This window comes from Lygodium microphyllum, chromosome 9, assembly GCF_053477565.2.
Source record: "Lygodium microphyllum isolate KBCC chromosome 9, Lygodium_microphyllum_v1.1.10, whole genome shotgun sequence".
In the NCBI taxonomy this organism is placed as follows: domain Eukaryota; kingdom Viridiplantae; phylum Streptophyta; class Polypodiopsida; order Schizaeales; family Lygodiaceae; genus Lygodium; species Lygodium microphyllum.
Window position 1 is genome coordinate 130,294,862 of NC_141143.1, and position 12,551 is coordinate 130,307,412.

Consider the following 12,551-nt stretch of genomic DNA (forward strand, 5'->3'; position numbering starts at 1 on the left):
AATAGTACGCGACTGTTGCAGTTAGTTCACTCTAATGTGCGGGGGCCAACCCATAATGCATCCATGGGAGGCTACACATACTATGTGACATTTATTGATGATTACAATCGCTATAATTGGGTTTATATTTTGAAAACTAAGGACGAGGTGTTTGCTATTTTTCAATAGTTAAAAAAGCATGTTGAAAAGGAATTTGATTGTTACATCTCTTGCTTGAGATCTAATAGTAGTGGGGAGTAAGCGTCAAATGAGATTGACAGTTTTTGGGCTGAAAATGGCATACGTAAACAACTTACTTGCAACTACACTCCTTAGCACAACGGGGTAACTGAACGGAAGAACAAGGTATTGATGGAAGATGCTTGGGCAATGATGAATGAGAAGAGTATGCCGCTCTATTATTGGGCTGAGGCTGTTATGATAGCTATGTATATCTTGAATAGGACTCCCACTGCAGGTATTCATGAGATGACACCATTTGAGAAACTGTATGGCTACAAGCTTGATATCAATCACATGAAGGTATTTGACTGTCTTGCTTATGTGCATATCCATGATGAGAAGAGGAAGAAGCTGTATGGCTACAAGCTTGATATCAATCACACGAAGGTATTTGACTGTCTTGCTTATGTGCATATCCATGATGAGAAGAGGAAGAAGCTCGATCCAAAAGCACATAAGTGTGTCTTTATTGGATATTCGCAGGAAAAGAAGGTATATAAATGTTATGATCCCTCTACTCAGGAGACATTAGTCAGCAGAGATGTTATCTTTGATGAGATGGCCTCTTGGTATGCATCACCGGCTGCAGTGCCATCAGATATGCCTTCTACACATGTATCTACAATTGATTCTCAAGAGGGTACTGCATTGACAGGTCCTAGTGGTACGACGATATCTCCATGGACAGGGAGATTGTAGAGCTCTAGCTCACCATCCAACCATTGATACCACTATGTCAGTGAGGGGGAGATATGATGTGATGGACAACAAAGGGAAAGAAAAAGTCATTGAGGATGCATTTGGTATGATGACACATGGCATGATGACTTCAGGCTATGACTCATCTGAAAATCTAGATGGTGAGCTTAGTATTCTAATTGTGTATATGCTTGGTATTAGGCAGAACAGGTACATTCTGCCTCATGAGAGAGGGGAATCGAGTAGTGCACCACAGTTTAGACGATCATAGAGAGTCAGGTACCTTGTAGATAGGCTAACTTACAGTGGTTTTTCTACAAAGCATTTTGCTTATATGACAAAGGTGATAGAGGTCAAAGAGCCTGCTACATTTGCTGAAGCAGTGATGGATAAAAACTGGTGCACAACTATGGATAAGGATATAGATGCTTTGACTGAAAAAGTACTTGGGATCTTGTGCCACTACCAGAAGGAAAGAAGACCATTGGGTCCAAATAGGTCTACAAAATTAAATACAAGTCGGATGGCAGTTGAGAGAGGTACAAAGCCAAGCTGGTCGCAAAGGGATATGCCCAGCAGTATGGGTTAGACTATGAGGAAACATTTAGCCATGTTGCCAAGATGGCAACCATAAGAACATAGATCGCATTGGCTAGAAATTGCAGTAGATGGACGTAAATAATGCTTTCCTCAATGGTGAGGATGTTTATATGGATCAACCCGAAGGGTATGTAGACCCTGATTTTCAGCATTATGTATGTAAGCTGAAAAAAGCGTTGTATGGACTGAAGCAGGCCTCGAGAGCCTGGCATGCAAGGATTAGCAATTACTTGCAGAGTTTGGGATTTACTGTTGGCAAGGATGATCACAGTCTGTTTACAAAAAAGACAGTGGTAGTGCTAGTCATCTATGTTGATGACTTGATAATCACAAGTGATGACTAAACACATTGAGGTACACTAACACTTTATCAAAGATATGGTTCTTGCAGGGAGAGTAGATCTCATGCATGTAAAGACTAATGAACATGTTGTAGATATCTTTACCAAGTCTTTGGGCAAAGATAAGTTACATGTTTTTAGATAGCTGCTTGGTGTACAGATGCTGTCTTGAGCTTGAGGGAGAGTGTTAAAACTTCAAGCTTAGCTCTACTATTTTTAGGTTGTGTGTACCCGACATTTAGCTTGTCCAACTGTACTACATGCGGACATTAAATAAGTCGGTTTGTACTTGGTGCGAATGGTCTTATAGACCTTAGTGTGTTGTATCCCCTTCAGTTAGATGAGTTAGTGATAATATAATGAAGAAAAGTGAAGAGAGCTCGGTGCTCCTCTCTATTGAAAAAATTATTTGTCTCTCTACTTTCAACAGGCTATTGCCACCCTTAGGGGCTTGAGCATCATTCAACCTTTTCCATTGCATGCAATCAAAGTGGCCAAGGTGGAGTACCACCTATGATTGGCCAACAAGTTTTACATCACACAAGCTACTTCAAGTTGACAGTCTACTCCCTTCCTCACTGCCTCTAGTTTTGCATGAGGGTTAACGAAGGTGGCACCTATTTCTTTGGTGATTAGGGAGTGCAAACAAGATATGGCGGGTTATGAACTCATGCACTCTTGAATGAACTCACACACCTTAACCACCAACCCATGACCTCATTGGCAAGGTGCCACATGTTGTCGTGTGCACCATTAGAGCAACTTCACATGGGCTTGGTTGGGCGGGTACTGTTGATGGTGATCAATAGTACCAATACGTTTGCTTTGTCGTGAATAACACGTGTTTCAACATGCGAGATTCATTAGGATGGTTGGAGGAAAATCTTCACCTTTTGAATGTTTTCGTCACTAGCTCGCAAAATCAAGAGCTCCTTTCACCAGGGACAGCCAGTGGCATCGCTCAACAATTGTTGTTTTCATGAGGCTTTGATGTTGTTGGAACCTAGAGACTGCTACTAATAGGCACAACAAGCTGGGAGGTTACCCTGTGTTGGACAGGACCCCATGTGAAGCTGGTCTTACGAGAGATTATTATTTTTTCCCTCCTGCAACATTTTTGATTTCTTTAATTTCCACCCAGAAAAGGCATATATGAAAGACCAGCCCACGTGAGGGGGTGGGTTTCTTAGGCCTAATGTGCTGCTGGAACAGTCCAAGCTAGGATCTCTTCTTGTAAAATTCCAGCATTTCGGCAGGCACTGACACATTCAGAAGACGGAGAAGTAGACGATGAATCCGTAGCAGTGAGCACCAAGCTGTAAGGGAAAGAATCCAGAAGAAGAAGCAGCAGCAGCAGCAGGAATCTGTAAGCAAGAAAAACACAAGAAGAAGAAGAAGAAGCGGCCATGGCAGCGGCAATCTATAAGGCATAAACTCTAAAAGAAGAAGAAGAAGAAGAAGAAGAAGAAGGAGGAGGCCAACAGCAGACGCTGCGGCCATCCATAAGGGACAAAAAACAAGAAGAAGAAGCAGCAGCAGCAGGAACGGATTCAAGGAAGAATAACAAGAAGAAACAGAAGAAGACGATAATAAAGTGTCCTGACAAGCCAGAGATTCGAGAGAAAGAGCTATCAGAGGAGAAAGTGTCCAGGGGCAAAGTACGAGGAAGAAGAAGAAGAAGGAGAAGTGGAAAGGTTCCAAGCGTCAAAGATAGAGATTGCTAGCTTGTCAGACGTCGTTACCTTCCACGGTCCACCACCCGCCCTTTTCTCTATCAGGCTTCTACAGCACAGCCGTTTTCATCATTTTCGCCGACGGACGTTTTTCCCTCTGTCAGATTCAGCAGGTCTGATCTCCAAAAGCAAGAAGTTCAATCAGGGACTCCATCAATGGGAGTCGAAGGCCACCACAGGATACTTCAGACAGAACTTCCCCCATAGGTGTCGGTTTTTTTCCCTCAGAAGTCTACAGGCAGAACGGCATCCAGCTCTCCCTCATGAGTCGATTCCCTCCTTGATAGTCCATCCGATGGAACGTTACCACAGCCGGCATTTTGGTTTCTATACAGAAGACCGAATGCCTCGCTCCACCAATTCCGTAGAGGCTCCTCCCTTTGGCAAGAAGGCCAAGAAAAAAAAAAGAATAGCTTGTGGAACTGGGCACCGCTGCGAGCCATCTCCCACATTCTCCAACAGCGATTTCCCCTCACCTTCTTCATTTTTGTACAGTCCATAGAGTATATTCCTGGCTCCTTGGAAGGTCGCCGCCTCATTGTGCAGTGCACTCGCAAAGAGCAGCAGTGGCAGACGACGCCATCAAGGGTCTTGCATGGCCTTGCTGAGTTTGAGGAGGCTCTCCACATCCAGACCACTATTTATGGCCGTAAGGTCAGAAGTGATCTAAGGTTCATGCCAAAAGAGCTTTTCCTATCAGTTGTAGCTCTTGATACAGGGGAACAGTTCCTGTGTGACCGTGGCATTGACCTCAGCTCTTTTCTGCCAACCTCGATGGAGAAGTTTCAGGAGCCAGAGAAGCCTCTGAGCTTCACCAAAAGCTTTCAACTCACTGGTAAAGCTCAAGGTGCTGTTTTGGTAATCACATTTGACTTTGAGATTTCTAATAAGGAAGTGCAAGAGGTGGAGCGCAGAAACTCTAGTGCACGGTTTGGAGGCTCACCTCTTAGGCGAGCCCTGCGGGGATCTAAGAGTCTTCCAAACTCTCCCAGTGGCTCCCCTTTTGTCAGACGCTCAAACTATCATTTTCCTTCTCCTTGTTCATCTGTCAACTCGAATGATGATCTTGATATGGAGAAACTGGATCTTAATAGTAGCATTGAAGAAACAGAAGACTGGTCACCTCAGGAGTATAGTAGCTCAGATGAAGAGAGGTTTAGAGCATTAAGGGATGACCCTCTGAATTTGGATGCTTCCACTGATACTGAACCTGTGACATTGTCTACTTTGCAAAAGTTGTATGAAGGGTTAGGGATAAAGGATGACTCCTGCACAGAGGTACATTCAGTTTCTGTGAATGAAAGTCTCAAAAGCAAATCATTACATAGAACGATAGCTTGTGCATTACGGAATCACATAGATATGCAGTGGCTGCTTGATACTTGGCAACTCGAGAAACGTAAATCTTGTTTTGGTCTAATAGGACAGGACATTGATAAACCTTTCATTATAGATGGAAATCATGAAGAGACATTGTATGATGAGGAGGATGAATTCAGTTTTTCAAAGGATACCAGCATAAAGCATGACTTGGATGCAGGTAATCTTTACAGCCCTGAAGAGATCCTTAATGATGGCTTCTTTTTCCCAAAGGCCTGTGAAGAGAAAGTTGACAAAAGCTGCTGGTCTCAAAAAGTTGAATATTGTAGCACTAGCAGTGAACTAGATGCAGAATCAACATTGTTGCCTGAAGAAATGCTTACTCTCTATTATTCTAAAGAGAATAGCCCCATGCAAGCAGCAGGGATTGACAATGCTGAGCTACCTCGTGAAATTTTTATTCAAAGTAGTGCCACTATTGAGGCTGATTCATGTGCTGATAGCTGTCAGAGCAATGATGAGAGTCTTAATGACAGCTCTTTTGTGTTTGATGTGAGCACACAGGTTGATTCTGGTGTTGATATCTTTTATAGCTGCAAGAGCAATGGTGAGGTGAGTTTCTCCTTTGAGAGAACACATGCTTCTGCTGACAATTCACAGAATATGCTTGACAATCCTGCATGTATAATTGACTTATCAGATGATTGGATGTGTTTACGACCGACAAAGAATGATGCAAAAGTGGACCTCCTTAGTGAGGCACCCATTAACTTTTCTCATCCAAGCATTCAAGTAGGTCTGGATAATAGCATTGCATTTTCAGAACCAAAAAAGCCTTCAATGGAGCATGCCACTTGTGAATGCAGATCACCAGATGATATCAGAGAAGGCTCAACAGTTATATCACAAGATCCCTTGGAAGTTGGCTTAAAAATGTCTGGGCTGAGTAAGGAGCATGGATGTAATGTGTTGGCATGCGAAGATGAGGATGGTATTTTGTTAGTTGAAGCTGATGCAGTAGCATTTGAAGATGAGGATAGTATTTTGTCAGTTGAAGCTGATGCTGTAGCTGAGGATTTTTTTGATTTTCTAGAGAAGGAAGAAAAGGTTGATGACTTAAGATCTGATAAGGATGCCAAGTTATCTAATTGTTTCTCACCAGATAGAGTCAAGGAGAACTTTTCTTTGGAGGGAAGTCCTGTACTGAAATTGACACCCAAGCCGTGTGCATTGCATTCAGCTAGCATTGTAAAATCACTCCAGTCCCCTCCCACCACCAGTTCTGATGATGATCACCTTTCTCCTTCTAATCTGCTTTCTTTCATTGAAGTAGCAGAATCGGAGATGAAAAAGGCTGCACAAAGTGTAAGAAGCAAAGCACGAGCAAAAATGTTGGAAGATGCTGAAACAGAGGCCTTAATGAAGGAATGGGGTCTGACTGATAAAGCATTTCAAAGTCAATCACCGGAACCTTTACATGTCAGATACCAAAGGTTTCCTTTGAACCTGTCCCTGGCAGAAAATACGAATCCTCTCATGAGGCTTAAAGATGGCGGCTGTTTGAGTGCAATGAGTTTGGACCTTTTTCAAGGATGTACCAACTTAGTTTTGCAGGCTTCCAAACTAGTAGTTTTACCTACAGCGAAGGGTTCTTCTGTTCTTGATATACTGAGAAGCATGTCCTCCAAGGGCCTGGAAAACTTTGCAATCCAGGCACTGCTCACCATGCCACTGGAAGATTTGGCTGGGATGACATTTGAACAGCTTGTGAAAAGTGAAACTGTTTTGGACAACAGGCATGCTTATATAGATGTTGGAAGCTCACGTATAACTGCAGGGTATGTAACTTTTCTTGGCTACACTTGCAGCTTGTCACACTCTCTAGTTAGTTGAAGTATTGGTGCACTTGGGCTGCTTCTGCCTTTTGTATGCTTGCAATATGTGCTATCCAGAACTTTGCACAAATACCACATAACCTGAAAGATATCTTGTGGCATGTCATATCTGTGCATGTGTGCACTTGCATGTGCATCTGTAATTGGAATACCCAAAATTGTCAAATATTAATGTGAGCATGTAATTTTGTGTGTGCATGCATGCATTGTATGTCTTCTCTGTAAAAAGGGATTGATGGAGGAACAGGGCAGGATAGTGGCATGTAGTGGAAACTAACTGCAAGAAATCTTTGGAATGTCTCAATCTGGTAAAAAGAAAAAGAGCAATGAACCAAGTACAAAATATGTGCTGAAGTTAGATGTTTGAGATGGTAGGTTATGCATGGCACCTTTGATCCTGTGGTCTGCCCTTGAAAATGTCCAGCATTGGGTTATAAAGTATGACAGAAATGCTGGCTAGGTAGAAGTACTGCGTTGGAGCTGTGTCATCTGACTGATTTGAAGCCAATAAGTTGACTTTGGTCTGGACTGTTGGCAGCAGTTCAGCTGCAGGGTATACCTGCAAGCTGTGGTCACTTCTTTAGAGGCATTGGTCATTGAGGCCTAGGTGTCTCTTTTGTGTCCCTCACAGGGAGAGCATGCAAAGGAATTATAAGGCTTGTGGAAGTCCCTAAGGCCTGTGTACATAAATGCCATGATAGGGATTGTTGACTAGGCCTCCACAGCTCAACAACTCACTCTGGTGAAAGTGAGTTGTGTTGTAAATGTGGTGGACAGCATACATTATTGATGTGGCTCACTCTTGTTGGCTGGTTGTATATCAGGCTAACTAGGCTCTGCTGTGCTGTTTGTGAAGGAAACAATGGACTATTGTACCAGAGGAGAGGCTCTCACTAATGTCTGCATGCATGTGTCATTTTTAGTACCAGAGGACTTAGAGAGCTTTGATTTTTGTTATCAATGCTCTCTGGGAGGGTTGGAAAGTTCTAGTCTCCACCAGTCAATCTGGGCAGCTTTACTTTTACGACCATCTATCCTCTACTACTAGTCAATCCAAGGATATCAGCAACATAATTGTTTGCAGGAGCTTAATTTTTTAAATGCAGTCATGATTTACCTGCTATCAGCTGGATCTTTGAACATATCTGACACTTTCCATATCAAAGGTTTATGCACCTTTGAACAATAGTTTTATAAGATATGAGACATGAACATGCAAACATGTTTCAAGCTGCTGTGGCATATTGCACTTCTAGAATTATTGATTTCCTAATGTCCTGATTTGCACACTATCTAAAGATAATGACCTTCTGTATGGCCACCCACTCCTAACCTCAGATAGATTCCTGACCCTGGTTATGTGAACCTTAAGCTAGGACCCACGGAGTATAACACTTCTGCCCTTCTTCACTGTTACTTTCCTCAGCAATGAAGCTGGGGAAATAACCGTTGACTGTGAACTCATTTCTAAGTAGCCTTAAAATGAAGAGACTCTTCTATTTCTTCAAATGATCTTGATAGGCTGCATGACATGACCATCTGACCCTTTGATCTAAGATGAATTCAAGTTCTAGTGGAATGATGATATCTGCTATTCACGTGGCAGGGTCACAATCCTGCAAATAGATTTCATCAAGCACATGCTGGTGGACACACATGCAGACATATGAGGAAAAGCCTGAGAGACAGAAGAGCTGATGCCTAAGGATTGCTGTTTTGATCAAAGAGAGCTCCCACATGTGACATACAATTGCAGATGTGAGGATTGCTGTTTTGATCAAAGAGAGTTCTCACATGTGACATACAACTGCAGATGTGAGGATACACTAGGTTTTGCAGAGAATACATGTAGAGTGTACAAACGCGACTAATACTAGCATAATATTTATACCAATACCCCAAAGGTTCAGATGACAAAAGTAACCTTGGAGTTTGGTGTCTGTAAAACTGTACCTTTTGACAAGCGGAAGATTTGCCAACAAAAGCTTTATTGTCTATTGGGACTAGGCCAAAAGAAATGTCTATGCACATCAGTGGAATACGAATTTGCATGACATCTGTCTTTCCACATCTGTGGAACAGCAAAAATCCTTGTATGACCTGCATAAGAATTTGCACGACATCTGCCATTACTTCCTTTCATTATCTTTGACAACAGGTAAGTGTCATCACTTTATGAAACATCCCTTCTTAAGGATATCCTTGCTGCAAGTTTTCCCAACTTGCTAAAAGTTCCATCTGTAGAATTAGTAAGATGGGAATGTTGGAACTAGTGCAACAAGTGGAGTATCTGCTAGACTAGCTGAATGTAGACTCTAGAGCTTGTAGTGTGTCAGTTTTGATACTACACCTTAGTTTTATTAGTGCGTCAACTTAATGCATGCTTTAGTTCTCAACCAGGATTTATATCTGACATGGTTTTGTTGCTGAGTACATAAATTGTGTTTCGGCCTTTGATTGGTTTTGGAATAAGGACACTCTTTAATCTCAACAGGATTGACTGATATTGACAGTTTAGTGGTGGAATGCAGGCACATTTCTCTTTCAAGTTATGTTAGAAATACAAGAGCATTGTTTGAAAAAAGCAAGACTGCTTCTGGATTACACAGAGTTCATGGATTGAAAGAGATTGCTGATGACCTTGTCTCTCTTGAAGACTTTGCATTGGTTGCATTGAAAAGGAGTGAAGCCTTGGTGCTCGAGGGACTCAAAATTCAATGTGATATGTCTGAACAGGCTCCATACAGACTTGATTCTTTTTCTCAGACTATGATGACTGAGGATGAAATTGAACTGAGTCAGTCTGCAAGTAAAGTGGGACTGTGTGTGGATCGTAGGGCAGAGGAGGAACAATTCAATGTAGGCTGTTTGTTGGACATGACAATGCCCCTTGAAGAATGGATACAGCAGACAAGGGAAACCCACAAATATGAGCAAAGAAGGGATGCACAGAAAGTAAAAGCTTCACGTGCTCTTGTTTCACAATATCCAAATAGTAGGGGGGAATGGGGTTTGGAAGCAACTCTTGATGTCTCTGAGAACTCGACATGGAAGTCTTTGAATGACAGCCTGACAGTGGCTATGGTTTTACAATTGAGAGATCCTAAACAGTACTATGAGCCCATAGGTGCTTCATTAATGGCTCTTGTACAGGCTGCACAGGTGTCACCGTCTTCTGATATTGTTGCAAAGAAAGAGGATCCTGGGATGTTTGACAGTTACCAGCATAGGCAGAAGGTAGAGCTAGATCAGATCCAGCAAGACATTCAGCTTAAAATAACTGGGATTCATGTCTCGGGGCTCAAATGTGCAGATGAAAACAAGGCCTGGGGAAGTAAAAGGCAATTGCACCTTGGCTCTCAGTGGCTCCTAACCAACTCCAAGGCAAGGTACTCAATGCATCCAGATTCCAAAGAAGCTGTAAGCAGCGGGGATGTTCTTTGGAGTATCTCAAATTGTGCTACACAAACCAGTGGCTTGAGTCCAAGGAAAGTAGACTTTTGCCCCCACATACGAAACCCAGACCTGATTTTTGTAAACGAGACAACTGTAACTTCGTAGAAGATTTGGAAAACTAGGACACTGTCTCTTGAGGCCATTACAGTAACAGTGAGTTCAGCATAAAGTTATCCTGGCTCAAATCTGTACTTTATGAGTCAACCGTGCAATATAAATTTTTTGATTTGTTAACCACTCTATAGCATCAAGGAAGTTAAATGGCTTAGTTGGATTATTCCTCTCGCTACATCTTTAATATAACTTCTTGTTCATTACTTCTTATTGACAGACTTGCATTTAAGTGCACCTCCATGTGCACACTCCCACACATATTGTCACTAGGTGGTGATACTTTTTACAATTGCTTTTCTTATTTATTTATATAAATATTTTATTTTCATTTTCTTTTGTTGTTGCTTCTTACCCCCAGAGTTCTCTTAGAATAAGCTGGGATCTTTGTATGGCCAAAAAAGGCAGCCATTGGGACAAATTGAACTAATGGTTTGTTTGAGCCTTGGGACCGATTCCATATTGAATGGGCACTGAAGAATAAAATGCTAGTGATTTGGGATTGCGTGCTTAGCCACTGGAGATGGTGCAGGACAATGAGCTTGGCCAAGACAGAAGATGCACATGTGAGAATGCTCACGGAATAAAAGTTATCGTAACTGAGTCACATTACACTTTTTGATGTGGTCACAATGATAAAAGTTGATTAAAACAACTTGAAGAATGCAGGGGTCACCATTCCTAAAATTTAGGGAGTTACTATTTTTGGATCCCAGAATCTGTTTATGTCATTATCTTAGTTTTTGCAGGAGGATTAATTCTTTGGTTTGTGCCAAGGTTAAATTTTGCGCCAATCATGGAGAATTTTAGACCAGAAGGTTTAAACGAAAAAATTGTTACATGTGTGTCATGTGACACAAATTTCCAATAGAGAGAAAGCATTAAAAAAAAAAAACGTAATAGGCATAAGGGACAGATGAAAGAATGAAGTTTTGAAGAGTTGAGGGTAGATTATTGCAAGAAAATCAGCCATGGAGAGTACTTCTATGTCTCTGACTGAAGTATAGAGGTAGAGCTTGCTCTCTTTGATCAACTCTCTTTCTATTATCAAAGGAAATGCTTCGTATGATGGGCTAATTCCATCGAAGATACAATTCTATGTTTTCTTTGAAATTTTGCATTTGAATAATTGAGTATTGGTCGCAGAAAATGCAGGACATGTTAGACAATAAGAACAGTGAATTCAGAGATCTGTAGACTGTAATTTTGCACACGAATCATTGAGTTTAGGTCACACACTGAACAATAAGAATAGTAAATTCTGCACATACTGGACAGTAAGAACAGTGTGCTAGATAGTAATAACATTAAATTTTGCACATGGATAGTAAAAACAGTGTGTTGGACAGTAAGGACAGAATTCTACACATGTTGGACAGTAAGAATAATGAACTTTGGACATACTGAACAATAATATCAGTGAATTTAAGACATGCTAGACAGTAAGAACAATGAATTCAGAGATTTGCAAATTGCAATTCTACACATGAATCATTGAGTTTTGGTCATAGAAAATGCTTTCCTAAAAGGAATGTTGATTTGGATATGCTGTATTGTTCTTATGTAGTTGGGAGTTACTCAGAAGAGATGAAAACCAACTGTTCATAGGTTATGTATTTTGGAATATTATTATTTTTGTAAATTTTTATATTTTAATTGATAAAGAAATACCGAGAGGAGCGTCGGTTTTCGGGGCCAATCTGGTATTGAGCGAGGGAGTGAGGTCTCTGCTTATGTGTGTGTGTCTAAAGACCAAGTGTTAATTGAAGGAGCTACCTCTTTATGTGAGTCACAGATCGGTTTCATGGTTCCATCCCCAGGATTTGAATTTTTTTATGTAAGAATTTAACCTCGGACAGTTTTGGGTGAAAAGGCCGTGCACACAGGTTTTACAGAGATTACAGAACTAAAGAGATGGCAAACATGGATAAAGGTAAAGGAAAACTCCCTCATGAAGAAGAGAGTTCTTTTGCTCCTAGACACCGAAGAGAGAGTATTGATGTACATGTGTCAGCATCTTTTAGAATCGACATTGAACCACAAGATGAGAAGCAAGAACATGAGAACTTGTTTATGGCACAACTCCTTAGTATGGTTGGCTCTTTCAAACAACTTGTAAAGAATCCTTGGATGTAAAAGTTTTTGAAGTCACATAATGAGGATTCTCACGTTGA

At 41.3% G+C, this 12,551-nt stretch overlaps 1 protein-coding gene across 1 annotated transcript; it reads left to right on the top strand.

Moving 5' to 3' along the window:
- The first annotated feature begins 3,069 nt into the window (after positions 1–3,069).
- LOC148031583 (protein PLASTID MOVEMENT IMPAIRED 1-RELATED 2-like) lies at positions 3,070–10,513 on the top strand. Its single transcript, XM_087685156.1, is given in 3 exon segments — positions 3,070–3,971; positions 3,974–6,753; positions 9,342–10,513. Coding segments are annotated over 3 exon segments (3,891 nt in total). The 5' UTR covers positions 3,070–3,890; the 3' UTR covers positions 10,372–10,513.
- The last annotated feature ends 2,038 nt before the right edge of the window (positions 10,514–12,551 follow it).